The sequence below is a fragment of the Ooceraea biroi genome, chromosome 6 (assembly GCF_003672135.1).
Source record: "Ooceraea biroi isolate clonal line C1 chromosome 6, Obir_v5.4, whole genome shotgun sequence".
Classification (NCBI taxonomy): domain Eukaryota; kingdom Metazoa; phylum Arthropoda; class Insecta; order Hymenoptera; family Formicidae; genus Ooceraea; species Ooceraea biroi.
The window spans coordinates 10,953,967-10,975,666 of NC_039511.1; the positions used below are offsets into that span (position 1 = coordinate 10,953,967).

At 35.5% G+C, this 21,700-nt stretch overlaps 1 protein-coding gene across 6 annotated transcripts in view; it reads left to right on the forward strand.

Moving 5' to 3' along the window:
* The first annotated feature begins 2,237 nt into the window (after positions 1–2,237).
* Positions 2,238–21,700, forward strand: part of LOC105284108 — an 81,693-nt gene continuing 62,230 nt past the window's right edge. For 2 of the 6 annotated variants that reach the window (XM_011347370.2, XM_011347365.3), the window contains exons 1-3: positions 2,242–2,567; positions 7,301–7,758; positions 20,277–20,332. In XM_011347370.2, the coding sequence (XP_011345672.1) occupies positions 7,498–7,758; positions 20,277–20,332 (317 nt within the window). In that variant the 5' untranslated portion in view covers positions 2,242–2,567; positions 7,301–7,497. Of the gene's footprint in view, positions 2,568–2,846; positions 3,168–3,252; positions 3,408–5,480; positions 5,642–7,300; positions 7,759–20,276; positions 20,333–20,666; positions 21,613–21,700 lie in introns of those variants that run through there. The other 4 variants (XM_026970038.1, XM_011347369.3, XM_011347372.3 and 1 more) reach the window with 4 other exon arrangements.

Here is a 21,700-nt window from a genome sequence, read left to right on the forward strand (position 1 = left end):
AGTAAAATAATATAAAATTTTAATATAACACAATATGTATATATATATATATATATATATATGTATGTATGTATGTATGTATATATATATATATATATATATATATATATATGGCATAATTAATTGCAATTCTGATTTTGATATAATCAAGGAAAAAACCTAATTTGAATAGATCTCTAGAAGGGACAAAATCGACCTTCATCTCGCGAGACTTTTTTGCGGGAAAAAATCTTTTGTATCGTTTTATTCGCGTGCCCTTTCGCTGTCTTTCGCGACCGCTAATTAACGATCTCGTTATCTTCACAGGCGATTGCATGCGACATTTGTATGGTGACGAAATCCGCTATTTTCCCGCCACTTGATTTTCCACCTTCGACGTGCCTCCATTGTCTTCGCTAAGTGTCCGGGGCGAAAGTAATTGGTCGCGCGTCGAATGAGCCGGAACGCCTCTGATAGCGCTTATCGACGCTGAACATGCGAGCGAATTGCAAACGCGTGCAAACACGTGGCGGTCTCGTCAGCAAGCTGCGAGAAAAGGGAAGTATCTAATGGTATCTACGAGCGACATCAGAAGCTTACATTTGCACGCGAGATGCATTTGCATCCCTCTCTTTGCATTTTTAAGAAAGAAGAATAATATCAGATTAAAATCAGATTTATGGTTGCAAACTTCGAGATTATATATAAACTTTATGTTAAATATTTCTAAGATTTTCTCGTGGTGTGTAAGTGTGTCTGCATAGTTTCCAACAATCCTACAAAAACGCTCTCTACGATTTAGAATAGTGGCGTGTGAACATTTTCGCGCGAGTTTACTATCCGGTCGGATAATAAAAAGCGGTGGAAGCGAAGGAGGGATGAAAAAGCGCGGTAGGAAGTCACTGAAGGATTCTTGCAATTACGGGGGCTTTAGGGGAAGCGCGACTGGAAGTATGTGCCCACGGCACGCGTAGTCGGGCGCATATTTGAACACGAAACGAAATGAGAACTGTTCGCCTAGGAGAATATTTCTCACCGAATTTCGCGTTTCGTGCGTTTTTCGTCGCCGTCGTCGATGCAGTATCTCGGTGACGTAAATTAAAAACTTCGTTGTCGCGCATACCACTTCGGTTGCTCGTTTTTCTTTGATCCGCCAAGCGTACGGCATTTTCTCTTTTTTCCATTCCTTTTTTTTTATATTTGCCTGCAACGAGAATATGCCGTTTCGACGAAAAAGGCAAATCAGCGGGTGTAAAACTCTTCCGGCGAACTGGAATTGTACGGAGAAACATGTAGTTTTACGAGCGTCGCAGATTTTACGCGCGATCCTTACTTTTTATGTGTTGTTTATGTATTAATTGTACACCATTTATTAACTGGAATATTTATTACTAACAATAAGATATTTTCTCTGAGTTGTAGAACAATCTCCAAAGAGCCGTTCCTTTATGACGTACAATATATTTCATATCCATTTTTATTCATTTTTTAAATTTATGCTAGTATAGTGTTAATACGCAAATCACTTAGAAATTATATGGCTTATCTGCAAGTCGAAACTTGCACGACGTTGTTCTGCTGTAGATATTAGATATACACCGCAATAACTTCAGTCAGGTCGTGTGTATGCATATTCAAACGCGCAAGCATTACACTGCTCTCTCTTTAGCAATTTATTTCTTTCCAAATTTAAAATATTTTATTTGTGCATTTCTCTTTATGCATAATAATATCATTTTAAAAATATATCCACAGATATAAAAACAATTATTCATAACACGTGTAATAACATATTAACTGATGCAAATTAATTATTAATGAATTAGCAATTAATTCCACCATTTTATATATATTTTTTACCTATTTGAATCTTTAATATTATGTAAAGCCAGCTCGATTCGAATTGGAATTAAATATACGAATATAATCAATTTTCGATCAGTTTTCGCCCTCATATATCTAAAAACAGCGGGCGGGAAAGAGATTGATGCAACATGTCGATCTACATCTTCGCAGCGATCGCTCGCGGAAAGTGCGCGATGCGATCGCGTCCGGCGTGCACACGGGGGCCCTCATCACTGTCACTTTCCGCCCGAGCGACCGACTTTCACCCCTGCTGCTAGCTGCTTGTACAACCCCCGTGGCAGACCAATCGCCGGGTTCCTTTAGCGCGCCGCACCAGCCGAATCCGCAGCGTGGCGCGGCGTTACCGCCGGTGCGGCACATGCGCGCGCCCGATCATCGTATATCTATAAGGGTTGCTACCCTCGGCAAGGCCGGTCAGTTCTCGCCCGTCCGGGGAATACGGGCAGTCGTTCGTGGGATTGTATCTTGCTTTCCGTATTCCGGTCATTGTCGTCTGTTCGGCGGCACAAACGCGTCCCGGAAAACAAATGTCACGATGACGAGAATGGCTTAAAAAGGCTTGAAATAGAATAGAAGAAGAGATTTATGACAAGTGTACACGAAACGCGTACTCGAACGCAGTGGGGTGTCTCCCATGCCTGTCGGGGGTTGCGTTCATGGTCTCGCTGGTGTCATTGATGGGTAAAAGTGTCCTCGCCGAGGGAGGAGTGACAATATACACAGTAAGGATCTCGAGAACGAAGTCAAACTTTGCTCGTCCGCGAGGTCTTTCTAGGCAACAGAATCTCAATGGGAGTGTATGCCGCATATATATTATAAAAATTGCTCGCGTTCGGCCAAATAACAAGAGTTGGTCAATGCGGGCGAAATGTGTGTCGACTCAATCAACCCGCATCAATCGGGATTGACCAACCCGAACGACGATTAGAATGTATATTATCCGACAATGATGATCTTGATCAACTACAAGATTTTTTTATCAGTTATTATCACATTTTCAGCGACGCGGAATGACATTTCACGAGAATAAAGTTGCTCCACGCCAGCGACAATGTCAATTAAGGTAATCGTGTACTTTCCGACAATGCAATCGTGTACTTCGTGTACTACAATCGTGTATACTGGTCGGATGATATCCTCCAGCAATACGTAGCAATATCAGTAATTCATGTATCGATGGCAATGAAAATAACTAATGCAGACAGAATGTCTGCGGTAATTTAACCGTCACATATTATCTAGTGGCATGTTGGCCTACCAAAATTCTATAGCGATCACTTGCCAGTTCGTTATTGACAATATGGAGCAATATAGAGCGAGAGGTATGAGCTCAGCGAGCGAACGACAGAAGTTAATCGACACATCCAACGGAATGCACTCGAATTTAATTGTTCTCTATGTTGCCAGTTGTAGTGTTGGCCGGTCGAAATCCTACGGCGATTAGATTTCCAGCGATACGCGATTGCCACATTCACGGAGGCAAAATCGGTTACATACGCAAACTGCGTATCAATGTAATTCTCGTTCATCGTACAGGAATGACAACCAATTGGACTGTTACGGTAATTCGCGTTGCGGATTTTAATTTCGGCAATGGGAGAACGATGTGTACACACAGCACTCAAATAAAATTAATCTATTTTAACGAGATATGTGAATAGCAAAATTAAATGTTCACTTTTCACATCTTTTAATTTTACTTCTCTTAATTGTCGAGTCGCAATGTATTAGCAATTGTATTGCTACGATTCATCTCTGTAAGTTCGGATGTAAATGATTCTGTGAATCTAACGATATAAATAGAAAGAACTGGTATATAATTCAAACTTCAGTAAAATATAGTGTAACTTCAGTAAAGTATAGTTACTTCATAAAAATAGTGTTTGTTAAAATCGTATTGTTATAATTAGCAACATAGAGTAATGTACGTAAACGGTATAGATAACAGCTTTATTTAAAAAGACCTGTATTAACTACATGTGCAACAATTTATAAGAGAATTCTTTAATTAATTCTTTGAAAACAAAACCATGATATTATTATATAATAAAATACCAATACTTTTATTGCACGTAATAAAATTAGTAAAATTATTAATTAATTAATAACAGCTCGCTCGTTCAAATTACATCGCAATACCTTTAACGTTTTAGAAGAATATAGAATATTTCTTATATTTATAAGATTAATAATTTAACGGTAGAATCGTGGGAATTTTTAATTAAAATAATGAGCAAATTTAATTGGTTCAATCGTGATTTGTATGAGTACAAGCAAACTTTTTTTAATAATAATGAAATTTATTTTAATGAAATTTATTTTAACGGTATAAAGAAGAATGCTATATATTTTTTATATTATAAAATCTCCGTTTATATATATATATATATATGTAGATAGGCAAGTTTGACGAGTTCGTGCGTCAGTAAATAACAATATTCTTTGCTTGAGAATATCGAGAACATCAGTTGAACTTTTGAATTAAAAATCTTGCAATTAGATAGAATTTATTTCACAAGAGGTCCCTCAAGTGCAATCATACATGATCATTTTCTTATCTTTGGTGATGCAGTTATCATAATGTAATTTCCAACAAACTGATACAAGTGCATGAATAAAAACTTTTCTTTGAATTTCTGAATTTAATGTTTCGCAGCATTCTTAAACATGTAAAAAAACATAGTACCTTTCAAACAAGAACGATATATACATATTAATCGATATATCGATATACGTTTAATTGGCTTTATAAAGTAATTGACATTTATATCATTTTACATAATGATATACTTTATTGCTTTATATATACCAGTAATTATCTTTTTATCAAAACCTAAATAAAATCAGTTAAATATTCTATGATGAATCTTCAGTTTTAGTAAGCTGTATATTCTATATGAATGCGCTGTGCTTAAATATATTTTATTTAAACATATCCTTATTTGCACAATTGCATACTAGCAAGTAATTTTGATTGACACATTTTCTCTATTCGTCGGAGAAAATTTCCGCAATTTCGTCGAAATGGGATTTCCTGCGAAGGGATTCTCTTTGGGTGTAATCGAGTGTGGCGCATCTCCATCTCCAGAACGGTCTCCAGAGAGATTATGAATTAGCGAGCGTGTTTGCCGAGACAATCTCGGACTCGTAGACGTAGCTAGCGATATCCCACGCGCGTCTCAGAATCTAGTTCATCGTGTTTAGCTAACGTCAAATGAGTTATTCCGCGCAAGGGCACGAAATGGATTCGCTGCTTACTGCTCAGTATTACTACTTGTCAAGTTTATATACATATAAATTCCCTGCATTTTAACATTAAACCCTCTTGGCTCCGAAGTTTGTGCTAAAATCTGCCTCGTGTGATTTAGCCTCGTGACAGTTAACAACGAACATAATCTTGACCTAATTTTTTAAACAAAACTTTCGTTTGCTACTATTTTTTTTCTATCTTCTCTATCTAGTTTGCTATCTTCTTCTGCGGTTTTATACATTAAAAGTTCATTTAAGTAAAATCTACTTGGAATTATGTAAAGATAAATAATTTGTTATTACTTACGTGCGCTAATTGCATTTATATTAATTTAAAAAAGAGCTCCTGTTTATATGTATTTCTAATTGTACTTTTTTACACTCAGGTAAAACCTAGGGTAAAACTAAAGGAACATTTTAAAAGTGAAAGAGTGAAGAAATCAGAGACAATAAAAAAGGCGAAAAAACTATAAAAAGTAGAAAAATAAACAGTTCGTTTGATGTTTGTACAAGCAGAAAACCGTAACACTCCAAAAAGAGTATCAAGGTAAATGAAAACATTAGTCTGATAACTCGAAACAGTTTTGGGCGTATTACAGATCTCTGTATTTTGTGTTGTATTTAGAATCGAACAGAATATGCAAGCCTTATCTTGAAGCAACATTTTCTAAGGCAAAACGATTCTAAGGCGAAACAGAGAAAAACAATATGTACAAAGAAACTAGCTACATAGATATTCATGAATGTTATTCCGAATATTTCAATTATTCATGAGAGAGATTTTCCAAAATATGTACGGTCACTTCGCTTTATAACAAGCATTTGAAATAGAATTTATAATAGAGTCTAGATGCTTCGCGGTTAATTCTGTGTCTAGTCGAATTCTTTTGCGTATCATGAATTCTACGAATTTTCCTGCCGATACAGAAGCAACTGATTAATGTTGAACGCGAGTTTGATAAATGATCGACGCCTCGACGGAGAGAAAGATGATGGAGAATTACATTGGCCCGGTGCTCTCTCGCGACTCGTCGTTGCGGTTTGATCGAAAGGGTATTTCCTCCCTTCGTACACGACAAAACTTCCAGAAGATAAACCGCTCTCTTTCAGCCTCTTCTCTCGTCCTCCTCGGAGCGCAACCAGGCACAAAAGTTTTCCCGTAAGATTCACAAAAGATTTGTTTCTTACTCGCCGCGCCACGACATAATTCGCAAAAGGCCAGCCGAGTTTCCTTTGCGAAATTTATAAAAAACGAGCGACGGAATTATCGGAAATTTTTAAGACGCGTAAAATGCGAGCTGATTAGCAAAATAGAAGGTGACAATAATTGAGAGAAAATAATAAATTTTCAAGCTTGGTTATTCGAACTATCTTTTATACGTGCTGTTCATTTTTTTATCGTTATCTAAATAATTAAGAACTTGACTTTTTGATATTTGTTCTTCATGATGCATCGCACGTCAAATCGTTAGCGTGCTTGTCACGTGTGCACGCCTTTATAATTCTAGGAGTTGCACCGAAAGTAGGTCGAACTTTCACATAGGAGGAAATTAGGGACGAGTTTCCGCGTGCATCATCCATGTCGAGAGAAGGGATGGGATCGAGCTCGGAATTATTAGGTAATTACCGCGGTGTGGCGGGAATAACTCTAGAATCGATTACTGGCTCGGGTCGAAGGTTGGGCGCGAGGCAGCGAGAGGAGGCAGAGAGCAGTTCGGTATTTTCGAACTCTTCTTTCATCGGAATTAAGTGCCGACTCGTTTAATATTAGATCACTTGCATACCATCATCTCCTGGTATTATGTAGCCCGGAACGAGTAAAGACTATTGTCTCCTTCTAATTTTGATTGATAGTACTAAGTCGGACGAGTATCAAAACTGACACATCAAGTATCGATATACATTAGTCGCAATTATGTTTATTATTTGACATATTAATTAATAAAACAATTTTCAAAAATCGCTTGAAAAAGTTTTTGAAAGCAGACACGTTTTGCTCGAGTTGTAAAACAAGATCTTAGAATTGTGAAAAATATTTCGTAAGTTCATCTTTCATAAATTGCTAGAGATATCGAAGAAAATCACAAGCTAAGAAAGACTTCGCGGACGTGTGCGAGCATGGTTGCGTCGCATCCCTTGCACATCGCACAAAGATGAAGGCGGCTCTCGGAAAATGGAAAGTCAGACGATGGGGTAAATTTTGCAGAAAATCGAGAACGCGCTGTTACGAGGACGAGGAGCACTCTACATGAAACGGTCTTACAATCCCGCCGACCCTTAATGTCTCCATCGTGAACCCTTGGTGAGCCACCCTGCGTGCGAGCGCGCAGTCCTGCAGGATTGGGATCGACGTAGTGAGAACGAGGGGAAGGTTGAAGAAGGACAAGAATAAGGGTGGATAAGATGGTAGTGCCGGACGTGGAGCAAGCCAAAAGGCGACTTCAGGACATATTGAGACGGGCGCAGAAACTGGAGATACCGACGCAGGAAGTGATCTCGACAAGGACGGCGCGTAAATTACTCGCCAGGACACGCAACATCTTGACATGGACCATCTGGATCAGCGTGTTCGTTATCCTGCTCAGCGGCGTCGTCTACGCGCGTTGGCCCACACGGCCCACACGACAGGACGTGGAAACCGTAAGGACCGTCCTGAGGCGAACAGTCAGTATTGAAATTTATCTTTTATATCAATCCTCGAATATCTCAAGTATAATATCTAGATACTTCGTTTTGATAACATATTTTATAAATCGGAGCATGCGCTTTTAGAGAATTTTGAAAATCGGCGTATCTAAAAGAGAATAATACAAGGGAAACTATATCTCCTTTGAGATTTTTTAAATTCATGGCATATATTGTGATGTCGGTTAGGACGAAAAGGCAGATGTTTCAATTCGCGTGAAATTTTTTCAAACGCGAATTCCCGTTTCTTCCTTTCGATTCATATGAGAGAAGAATAGAACTTCGTCTCTCGACTGAAATTTCTCTTTCCGTTACTATTCTCGTTCCCGGCACTTCCTGTTTTCTTGCGGCGGCCTTGTTGCATATCTATAGTTCGTTACAAAGAATGTCAACGATTCTGACTGAATATTCCCGACATGACATTGTTTTCTCCAGCGAGAAACATTTTGCCAAGATACATTAATATTAATAAGACAATAAAACAAAATATATTTATATATAAATAAAATATATATATACACTAGATATTAACATTATTATTAATAAAAAATAATTATCTTTCTTCTATAAATACATTACTTCGTGAAGAATTTAACTCTGAGAAGATTGCTATTACAATATTTGCGTTTGTCTGGTGTTACATTTTAAAAAGTAGACCAATTAAACGCGCACATTGTCCGATAACGTCAATAACTGGAGAAACGTTTAAGGAAAGTAAAAGAAATTCCCTTGCTCGATCAATAATATTTATTATTGATGACAAAGTATAACCAATGAATGGACTGCGGCATGAAAAATGTACTTCATAAATGGAAGTGCACAAATAACTGTCGAATAAACGAAATGAAAACCGATCGATCTCGAATATAAGTTTTGTATGTTCTGCCGATTCACGATTTTCTCTGGAAGCAACAGAGCACTGTTTGCAAATCATGAATAAGAATTCTGTGCATTATTATGCAGTGTACTAACTGTTTTACGCATTACAAGGAAAAATCGTAATACAATAAAAGTTATAAATTAATAATTATAGAAGTTTAGGAAAGTTTATAATTCAAAGATTTTCTTCATTTCAAGATGATTATTTTGTTTATCAATCTCTCCAAATTCGATTTGATCTTAAATCGAGAAGAGATTTTATATAAAATATATATAAATATATGTATGTATAAATAAACGATTTGATTTTTAGATCGTTCATATTGTATCATGCTCTCAATCGGGAAGTAGCATTCGTTTTTACCGTACTTGTCGGCGAATTGCAATATTATCGATACTCGTTCGCACGAAATTCTACTAAAGGAATATCAAACTCGGTGTAAAAGAGCTAAAAAAATGGCGATCTATCGAAATAGCCTAAATGAAAGAGGTTGCGGGTTCAAAGAGAGTTACCGCACGAGTCCTATTGAAAGTGCACTCGCACACACATGTGCGTGGCAATTGATCGATAAAACCATTTTGCCGATCCCATCGGGTTCAAGTCGCGTTTCGTCACTGGATATGTTACGACGATATTTCCGAAATGGCCTCTCTCAAAATCATACTCTCGATGGCATGTAATGCATTTTCCAAAAGGCTCACACAACCTTATATATATGTGTGTGTGTATATATGTATATATAGTTTAGAAAATATATATATTATAAATAAATAAATACCGAAATATATAAATATAGATATCCTAAAAGATAGATATAAACATATAAATAAAGAAAAAAGAGATAAAAATAATTGTTTTGCGTTGAAAACATTTGATTGTACTGAAATTTTTAGTATATACATATATATTCCATATATAATACGCCAACGAAATAGCAACATTTCATATGCATTAGTTACTACAAACTCAAGAAAAATTATGATATTTTGGACCTTTGGGGAAAAAAAGAAAAGAAAAACAATACATCCTGCGCACAATAAATGCAGTGTTGCGCGTAATTATTTTCAAACAGCAGTGCAACCGTATATGTTTCAATTTATGCTTCAATATCTTTGTTTCGCTGTTACATCTCGTATTTATTTAGTATTTATTGTTACGTATTTATTGTTTGTCGTTGCGCATATTATTTCTTCCTTTTTTTCCTGGAACATTGCCGTTTTCGCATCATATTTTGTCGCAAACATATTTTGTCATGGTAACGATTTACCATAACGGTCTCTTGTACATATTAATTTAACAAGAGATAACAATTACCAAAGTAATAAAAAAATATTATAAGGACAAAACATATATTAGATTATTCCTTACACAACTATTGTGATGTCTTTTATAGTTAAGAAAAAATTTTATTTCATATTTAAACTTGACTGGAGAATTTGTTTTGCGAATTTGTTTAGCTTGTATAGTAACTTTCACTGATAGTTTTATTAATTATATATGTCCATGTATGTATTTTCAATTTTTGTATTTAATAATTTCCTAACTTTCAACGTATTAAATTGGTCTGTCAGTTAATCTCTCCATTTCTCCTTCGTTTTGCTCTTTTAAGAAAAGAGTGAAAGAGAGAAGAGGCTGATAATTCGCACGTATACTCTTTTTCCATCTTTCTCGTACTTTATCGCACGGCGTGAATCGAGATGTCGAAAAGCGACTGGAGAGCCTGGCGGGCCCTCTCGAGGTGCTCAATTTCCATGGAAATGGCATCGAAACAGCGTGATTTCCCGCACTTTTTCCGCCGCTGCTGTTTCCCGTCACGGTTCCCTCACTCTCACGAACGCGTGTACGAGTTTCCGTGAATACGCGCGCGAATACACTCTCACTCGCTTTCTTCTCATTCAGACAGCTTTTTATTCAGTCGATTACTCCACGTGTTTTTTTGCCACAGAAAGGAAGAAAACAGACGAAAAACCGTGATTCCAAGCGCAAACTCCGATCGTAGTAAAGCGCGTTTTACATTTGTACACTTGTAGTCGCATTGCACGAGACGACACATCGGTTTTTAGTGCGTGTCGTGATTGGCCAGAAGCGGAAATACATTTAAATGCACTTTTAGAATTGAATTTTTAAACGTGATAGCGAGAAATGTAATTAATTACGCTAGCAATATTGAAAATTAGAATGTAGAGTTGATTGAGAGTTATTATCTTAATCATTTTTGCTCTTAATAAATAAAAAAACAAAATGTCAGTTTAATTTAAATTTTTAATATTTATTTTTAAATTTATACATATGATAAATTCAATATCCAACATTTGTCAATTTTTTTATTTCATCTATTTTTCATCTCTTATTAACTCCATGATTTTTAATATTTTTTAATTTACTTTTTACTTTTGCAATTTGAATATTTTTCTACTAAAAGTATCATTTTATAATATTTTTAAGATTTATACACAACAAGAGAGATATAAAGAAATACGATATACATATAATAGAATCAATAAATGCGTATATAGATAGCCGCACTACCGTTAAAGAATGTTAAACTACCTCTCGGCGGAGCTCCCTACTCGGAGAGAAAGAGCGGTAAACTTGAAAAGAATCTCGAAGGAATTTTAATATCCACGCAAAGTGTTCATCCGCAGATGCCCGTGTGCGCACGCTAAATTAAAAAATGCCCCGTTAAATAGTAAGTAGTTGAAAAAGTATGTAGAACATAGTGCGCTAACGAGGTCTACGAAGTATGCATAAAAGAAACGATAAGAGTCTCGTCCCGGGATTAAACGGGGTTGTTTACTCCCCGGTTGCTTCCACCGAAAGAAAGGAGATCGAAAAATGAAACTTTATGTAACTCGTACTTTTATATAACTGACAAAAAATGATATTAATCGGCGCGAAGAGGAAGAGCAAGAAAGAGAAAATCATTTGTTAGCTTCCTGTAAACAAAGATATCTTTTTCATGAGAAAGAGTTCTAATTATAATTGTATAAATAACAAACGTTTATATAATTGATCAAAAGCAAAAGTACATAGAAAACGGTTTTAATTTAATTTCTACAGAATCACTCTTGGAAATATTGAAAATTAGATATAACTAGTAATGTTACAAATCTTTTTATAATTGCTGAAATAAAGGATAAAGGAGAAAAATGTAACATTTATAATATATATTGTAATTATTCTTATATAGGTAGATAAAGTCACATTATTTCAAAGAAAAATGGAAATCGTATAGCAATATATGATAACTTATTTTTCTCATGTTTTTCTTTTTTACAACTTACATTTCTGTCTAGTCTTTTATATTCCCAAAGATTTTATATTCCTAAAGTTTAATGAAATTCTCGCCTCTAAGATCAGCTCGATAGCAAAGGATCAAAGCAGGAGATGACATGTCGCGAATATCAATGGCTTTCTTTGTCGCAAATCGCGAAATTACATTTTCACTCAGCAGCGCACTTATTTTGCAACAATCGCAATTATTTGCACTGACGCGCATGACGGCAGTACGTGCCGCACGACGTGCACTATTATTTACGTTGCGTGACGTACCGCGCGATTGCAGCCACCCTGTGCATTTGCAGCTAGCGTTTATGTAACTTCGAGGATCCAGGTCAACAAACTTATTTGGAATATATATGGCATTAATTAATTCAAGAAATCATGATTTCACATAAATAAAATTATCTTTTTCTTGAGTGCTTAGAAATAATTTACTTAGAACTTTATAAATATTAAATTCAATTGCAAATATAATTTAGTATTTAATATCTTAATCATTTTCTTCGTCATTTGTTATTTTTATTGTGTTTAACTTGTATTATCTTTTTTTCATAATAAAAGAAATTCTTGTAAACAATGAATAACTCTCATGTCCATAATAAATTATATAATAGAGAAAAACGAAAATTAATTCTATACATTTAAAAATAGCATTTTATGAGGTTCTCAGAATTTACGAGAGTATCAGTCGCTTTATTCATAATGGAAGACACTGTTGTTCGCGAATACGCGAATGCACAATGCACACAATGCACACGTTCGAGCGTTATCGCACGGTAGTTTACAGCTATATCTACTAGTGTCTGACCACACAGGTCACATTTCCACTACTCGGTTGAAGGTTTATTTACCAGAGATTGAAACCACTGTAATTTTACCGGCAAGGGTTTATTTACTATTTGATGTTGCGGATAGGTGGGAATAATCTCTAGATTCTTAGTTTTTAAACAAAACAATTATACATTCCTTAAAGTTTCCCTATATGCATATATAAAGTTTTTTAAAGTTACCATACTTATTTGTTGTATTCTTTTGTACAGAATTTCCTTGAATGTTTAGCAGAAACTAAGTATGGTATAGTTCCTTATAAAATTTAAGGTTGATCTTTTCTTAACAAAACTATCAAAAGAAGTCATCGTAGCTTTTTATGATTACTCGGAAATCTCACGAGCTGGAAAACCCTATAACACAGACACAAATGTACAAACATGGTGCTTTATATCAGTTTGATGCAGGTGCCGGGAAAATATTCTGCGGTCGATGTAGCAACAAGTGAGAAATGCCGACAAAAATAAAGCAATATCGTCGACAATGAGTAACCCGGTTTTATTGAAAATCGCAACAGTCTTGCGACAAATTGCTAATACAATAGTACTGTTGTTTGTATAAATCATAATGTCGATATGAATATAAACGTGAGAGTAAATATTCCCAATTTCTGAACAAATCACTACTTGATATTTTGTGCGATTTGCGATGATATATTTTATATTATTTATACACGTAATAAGATATTTTTCTTTAAGAATAATAAATGATAACAATGAGAGAAAATGTCGAAGAACATCAGAATTGTTAATAATACAATGCTGTAGCTTTGAGAAGCTGCGTTCGAATTTGTTAACCGACTTCAAACTTCTTCGACTTATTCTTCGACTTCAAAAAATTAAGATTAAAAGACATGAAATTCAAAAATTCATTTAATTTATTCAATACTGCAACATCTTATAAGGTGAAAGACCTATTAGAAAAATTTCATTTTTCGCTCACAGAATATCTTCCTCACTTTTGCTCCCATTTTTTCGTCTAGTTACGTACGCCATAGTAAAATCCCGCGCGAGAACGCACGTACTTATAAGAACAGAATCAGAACGGACCGGGGCAAACGGAGCGGCGAAGGGGTTGAATAGCGGGAGATTTTAATTAGGATAACCCGCGGCTATACACTGCTGAATATTGCATTAGCATGAGCCTCGCTCATGATGGTGCTGCTCAGGGCGAACCCTTTAAACAAACATCTCGAAAAACCTCCTTTCGCCGACGTAGCTAGAAGATAAGGGCTGAAGGAGACGGGAAAAAGGGTGAGATGGGACCGTAAGCGAAAAGGGTAGAGAGCAACGCAAATAGCCTTTTCGTAGATACGTTGGCTACGTTCGCACGCTTACGCGGAGACTCGCGCGTTTCGATGATCGGTTAAGCGATGTGTACCATTCACCAACTCGTTCCGACTCACCCCCGGTTTGTTTGGTTTCGCGGCTAAACCCACGGAAATAACCCTCGTTGCACAGGCCCCGGTACGCTGGTCATTCAAGCGCATTTCCGGATTACCGTCGTTCCGCGTGTATTTACCCGCGACGTGTCTCTCGCTATTTTTCGAGCTGAACGTTTCGGAGCGACGTGACTTTATTTTTTACACAAGCTGGAAAGCCTGCAGGGAGAAAGACAACGAAGTCTGTTGTCCGAGAAAGAATTCAGACTGACTAGAAAATTCAGCGCATCAAATAGATCAAGCAACCGTGTTTAGAATATGAATGATCGCTAATTCCATTAAATTCCAGTTTCAGCACTTTGCTGATCCGAATTTTCTCGTAACTCATTAATTATAATTAAGAAATTTAATGAATTAATTATCCCAAATTATAACATATTCTCAATCTTCTTTAAATACTGATACTGCACTATTAAACCTTTTAAGTTCTCTTTTCTGATATCAAATCAGCAATACAAGAGAATATATAAGACTCGTACAGTTGCTGCACAGGAAGGAAATAATTTTTTACGCGAATGCCGCCCTCGTAGCGCGAATACTCACGGCTTAATTGCGCGCAGGATTGCCTCGTTTCAGCATGCATGCTACATGCAACGAACGTACATGTTACAACGGCGTTATCAGTCATTTAGTCGCATAACTATCGCGCGCATACGCATTTGCCTATCTTCATGCACGAAGTCATTTCCTTTAATGCCGCATAACTGTTTATATAATTAATGGTTGGAATTATGTGACATTGTCTCACATCGCGCACCCTTGTATACCTTGCCATGAGTAACGAGATTACTGAATACGCGTGTTCGATATTGCTGCCGTGAGACCGAAGTAGAGAAAGCGAGATTATCACTCGTATACATTAATCTATCGGTCCTGATATCTCCCTTTCTTTTATTTGCGTTTAAAAAATATCTAAGAACATATCGAATTGCATTCATTACAGCATTCGTTCACACGGAGAGATATTAATACAAGGTAAAAATTGCTAAGAGAGAGAATATGAATGATAAAATGAGAATTGTCATAATATATCACATAATAGTAATAATATTTTGTAAAATTTTGTTCTTCCGTGTTCAATTAGTGTTGACATTTTTCTATAATAATTTTCTATAATATTTAAGTAAGATATTTAATAAGTAATTTTTTAATAAATATTTTTTATTTGTTCCTTTTATATAAATACATAAGATAAATATCTTCTTTTCATGATTTTCTCCAAAAAACTAGTTCAAAGAATGCATCTTATTTAAAAAAAATGTTTTCTTTTATTGTTCTTCATGTTTCGAAATATTGCAAAATGTCAAATGGTCCAACATAAGTTCCTCAAAGTGAAGAGCAAAGATAAAATAATACAGAGAAAAGCTGGTCTGCGTTATTTTATGCCCCGTTGCCTCTTTCGCACTTGTTTCGTTGTATTGCGTGCGTGTGCGTGAGAGTTAAATCCCATAATTGAATGATAACATCTCGAACGAACCGCAGACCGTGTGATTCTTTGCAAACTCTCTCGAACGACAAAAATTTCGATAGTTCTTCAAAAGTTCGACGGCTCTCTCGTGATAATATAATCGAAAAATAATACATCAATGTGAGAAAATAATTTACCCCGTACTAGATAGATCGATTTCTGAATTCTAAAGTCAATGTTGACTCTACCTTTGAAAAACTTGAAACAAATATTTTGATTCTCTCTCGATGCAAAGCATTTTCGGTTGCAAAGAGCATACAAACTGTCAAAATATTTCCGATTAAAGTTATTGGACAGTATGAAGTAATGCAGTACGTGTGTGTGTATGTGTGACTGGGACAGCATAAGATATAGTATGTTATTTTATAAATAACATACTATATCTTATGCTGTACAATATTCATTACAATATTCATGAAATATAAATCATTATATGTTTAAAATAGAAAATAACAAAATTGTTTTATTTAAATTGCACGATGACATAAAGTGCTATAAAGTGACATAAAATGACATACATTAGATGATTAGATAATCAAATCAGCATCATGAAAAAACCGATAAAAGTTTTCTTTAGGAGTAAAATATAAGAATCATTTGGTATACACGTTTATTGATTTCTTTGATGACAGTCTCCATGTTAAATAAAGTATATAGATGCAAAATAGATTAATATGTCAATCTATTTTTACTCGGATGAAAAGTTGTTCCAGTCAAGATCAAATCATCAAGCCACAAGCGCATATGTCATTACTATGCGATTAAAAATTAATCCGATAATAAATATCCGCGAATGTTTTTATCCAGCGAAAAAGATACTTATGATGATTTACGACTAATATGTCATTTATCATAGATGCGATAACAAACGTGCTGGACAAACAGCTGCGGCGAGATAATTAACGGATATGGGTAGCACCCCTAGGCTGCAAACACGAGTCAGTCACGGGCACTGGCCAGGGTGTTATTTCGACTACTAATTAGGGGCGACGAGTGCGGGAGAATCGCAGAGTGATCAACAGGCTGCGCAAGGGAGAGGATGGCAGTGGTGGTTTCGTAACGAAGCCCCCTCCTGCCTCAATTACGCATGTAAACTACATACACCGGCTTGGGGGGCGGGTCCGTGCACCGACCGGAAATGCTATCCTGTCGGTACACCATGCACTCGCTTAATCCGCGTTCCCTTAAATTTGGTATGCCTGCATTAATACAGGTAGCTTCAGGCATCACGATATTGATTGCTTTGCAAACGAGGCAATTCCTGGACAAAAATATCGAAAATTCGATATTTATTTCGGATGTCAGTAACATAATTGTATCATATTGTATACTTTTGCAGCAAATATAGATTTATTACACTTATAAATTCTTTATAGATTAATTAGAGCGTGTGAAAATAACTGAATGAGAGAAATTATATTAGACCGGCGAAAAATTTATATTCGAGTCGTACGACAAAACTCTACCGAGTTATATTCACAGGATATCACAAAGGGACTAGTTAGCTCGCAGAAACGAGCTGGTGACGTTTCGTAATCAGGCAAATTTTAATCACGTATGTAAATTATACGGAGAAACTTGACGAACTTGGCAGCGCGTCGACCAAAGAGATCACGCCTGACAGACTCTGCAAAAGCCTAGTTAGATACAACTCAAGGAAATGACATGCATTTGAAGTAGTGACGAGTGAATATCTCGCCGAAAATGATTTGAGATATCATATCAAGTCAGTTCTAGAAATTGACGGCAATATGTAGATTTTATACATATATCTAAAAATAATCAAATATCTTTTAATATACTACAATAAATACATTATAAATATATTAATCTAACAGTTATCCCGAACAACCGTGTAATAATAAAATTAGTAATGTCGAAAAAAATAATTTTAATTCGCTCGGAACCCCACATTTCTATACTAGCGAGTTGCATTTTATATCTAAGATACATCTTTCAGATTATTTTGCAATTTTATACTCGATATTTTGCATTCGAAGCACATTTTTTGCAGGATTTCATACAATCCTGCCTATATGCGAGAGCTGACTTCGCAGTGCGCCTGCGTTTATTCACCTTGTTCTAGAGACACGGTAGCACATGAAAAATGAAGTGAACAGCATTTACGTGTGTCGCGCGATTTATGGTTGGTGCGTACATGTACCAGTGCACGTTTTCGCGCAACCATTTTTCTGCGGGATGTGTCGCGAAAGATGTAGGAGATATCCTATATTCTCGCCATAAAGAGGTTTCAATAAGATAAATAGATAATGATATCAAAGGTTTTGGATAATTTCAAATTAATTTTACTTTAGCCTGGAGCTGTAGAATCGGATGAATAATGTCCAAAAATTACAGTTATCAAAATCCAAATAAATTCAGGATTTGTGATATTAAAATAGTGTAATATATTTTATATTATATATAATAGATATCTATAATAAGACAAATGAAATATTCAGCAATAAATATTTCATTAATAAACTTTTATTTGATTCGTTTTATAAATTCTCTTGAAAATGTTAATCCAATTTATTTGAAATTGTCTACATGCATTTAAATAATTGAATTAAAGAGTCAAGTATTTTCATCCGAAAGCTAAGACCTTGTAGATCTTGAAAGTTTGTTGAGAACATAGATTGCATTTAAATAAGCTATTTTAATTATTTTCAAAGAGAAAGGATGCTATTGTTTTATTTGTTTTCAATTTTCGAATATCAATGAAGCTTTCAATCATCCCTTACGTTTGAACCATCTAAGATGTTTACATAAATCTCGGTACCATTGGACGACTATAATTTTCCAAGGATCGTAACATTCTTTTTACGTGACAGCGTAATTTCCGGCAGTATCATAATTCCCATGGCTTTGCGTCACCATAGCTGTAGTCCTGTAATCTGCCAGTGCTTACAAAGAGAACAGGATACAACTTGGTAATTTTCGCTTATATTCGTGTAGGATAGAAACGCAGTGCAAATCATGGATTTAATGAAAAACGAGATTGTGTTTGCGTCGCGTATTTAACGCGTTAAATACAACAATCTTTTTACCTTTTTCTGACACAATACAGTTATATTCGCTTTTAACATTTATAATAAACAAAGACGCCTTTTCTCCTCGACAAAAAATCTATATTTGCAAGAAAGCTTTATCTTTTGAAATATTTCAAGTAAATTCCATTTTATCGCGATATTACTAAAAACGTCTTGCGGTCAACATATGCTCACGCATGCATTTAAACTTTTGCAATTTCATATAATGAAGCCATTAATCCTCAGTGCTGATGGTTGAGCAGCCTATATATTATAAGAGAACAATATAGTGCAATATCGTAGCAAAAGTAAAGCTTTCACATACACTGGCATTTGTCGGTGGCGTAAGAATGGATCTTACAATTTCAGATTCTTCTCGCACGCTCTTCTTGCAACGAGAAATATTTCTTCGCGGTTGGTCGGAGAGAGCGGACAGAAAAGCGCATGATAAACGAGGAGTTAGTCTCTTATGGGTACGGAGCGATTTATAGCATTGTCCGTCCAGAGGTGGATGCGTCCACCGTAACACGCAGTCGTAACATTATTCTCGACTGGATATTCGTCGCGGATTTCGCGCGATAAATCATGTACAAGGAAAACTCTTAATTCGCTCCTCATGATCGCGCAATTGCGGCAATCGCATTAGAGTCAAGCTTCCACGACAGCAAAGTGATTGTCATTGTGGTCCAGTTAAAAAACTAGACCACGTTTTCATTAAGCTTCATTAAGTTAAATAAATTATTACAGAGACGAGAGAGAGATGAAATTCCAACGTTCTATAAGAAATAAAATCGCAATGTTATATAAGGGAATATTGAACTTCGCACATTAACAGTCACAATGGAGAGCTCTTTAGGTGCTTCTGTTATACCACGATATCCTATTATTCCTGGCTTGCGCCATATCACATGCCTTTCAATCATACTCCACGATCATACTGTTTGCCTCGCACAATTTCAGAAACATAACCGTACAACATCAGCGAATTAATTCGCCGGCGTAAGTTTAGCAACGAGGCTGATTCGTTCACTATGCCACGCCAAATGAGAAGATCGCGTTTCACGGTTTCGCGGATTACGAACGCGTGATTTCGGCGCAAACAAATCAAGCATTAACAGCTATGGAGTGATCAATTCATTGCCGATAACAAATAATCTCGTGTAGTAATCGTACACATATGCAACGCCGCTGATACGTGGGGTAAATGATAAATGGTCTTTCCGAATTCGTTTCAGAGATCGCTGCACTACGTCCATCGCCGCGGTTGCTATTGCAATCGCACGAGTCTCTTATTTACTCTTGGTACTTACATGTTACGAAATTCATGAATCCAAGAGAAAACTTACCTTTGAATCCGCGTTTAGCATAGTTGATTGTGCATAATAATTTACGTACGTTTAACGTGTGCAATAGATATTCCTCAGACTTTTCGAACAAAAAATCGTAGATAAAGATTGTTAGATATACATTTATGGCAAAAGATTATAAATATTTATAATATTATGAAAAAGCAAATTATAAGAAAACTATAAAACTAGTAATTCCATGGTTCGTAATTTGTTTTAGCAAGCGAGAACTGGACTACTTCAATGTGGAACTGCATTCAACGCGATGAGACTAAAGTAATTATTAGTAAAACTAGTAATCAAACTGAAAGCTATTCATAAATGGATTCGTATCGGGAAACCACCGCGGCAGATTTTGTTGAAACGTGAGACTCTAATACTAAATATCAATTAGAGATGCACTTTTCAATTTTCATCAAATTCTCAGTGTTATTCATTGAATGCATAATATTACATAACATGTTGTGTATCTACGCTGTTGTGTATCTAATATTATCTGCAAATTAAAATTAAAGGAAATCAGAGATCGGAAAATTCGTTTTCATATTTTTTTTCTGGATAGCTCGATTCGACAATTCGTGTTAATTCATGCACTACGTGTTTCTGACAGTTCATGGACATGTATCGCGGACGAACGATGTATCCTTTGCGGACAGCGACACGAATTGTGAACATAGTTATAAAAATTCGAAAACCAAGAGTAAATGTAGATACCGTAAATTCTTAATCATCATTATATATATTATATTATATATAATATATTGAGAATCGAAAGAAATTTATTTAATAAATAAATTTATTTAAACGTGAGGCACGAAATCGCGCTTAAATATAACTCATATAGTGTGAATCATTTTACCTTACAAATAATTTTTGAGGAATATTATTTTTTGCAAGGTAAACGTATTGTAGTTTATCAAAGTTTCTTTTATAATCACGCTGTATTTTGACTTTGTTACTGCTTCTTTTTCTCTCCGCATGATGTGCACACGAACTGCGGAAACATGCAAGAAAAGCAAGATTAGAACCAGCTGGATACTGCAGTATATATGTATATATGTATATTCAATATACATATATATGTTCTCCCATATCCATATTTCGATGAAACACGAGACGAGTTGCCGAAGTCAATACAACCGTTCGATCCCCAGATGTACGCACGCGTGCACATATGTACATGTACACGCATTTGTCTAAAACCATGCATTATATTATACAATGTACAAGGTGTTTTAGAAAAAATCCAGAATCAGTCGTAAATGAATATAGAATTTCTTTCAGTGTTTCTCAAATCATTCAAAAACATGTTAAGCACATTATATGAACTACAAATTTTGAGAAATGTAAAATTGAATTCTTCTGAAATTTAAAGTTATACAATGAAATAAGATATTATCGAATTTAAGTATAAATTAAAATATTGCAAGACATTATTCTTGACTTTTATCATCAGAATTACGCGAAGTAGGAACCATAATTTTTGAAACAATAAGTTATTTTTAACAAAGTTTTAACAAAATTTTCACTTAAGATTATTATCACCTAAAATCACTCAAAATTAGTTATAAATGTTCAGAATTGAAATACTGTGAACTATTTATAAAGTAAATATAGATAAAGAAACTGTGTTTCCTTTGCTTA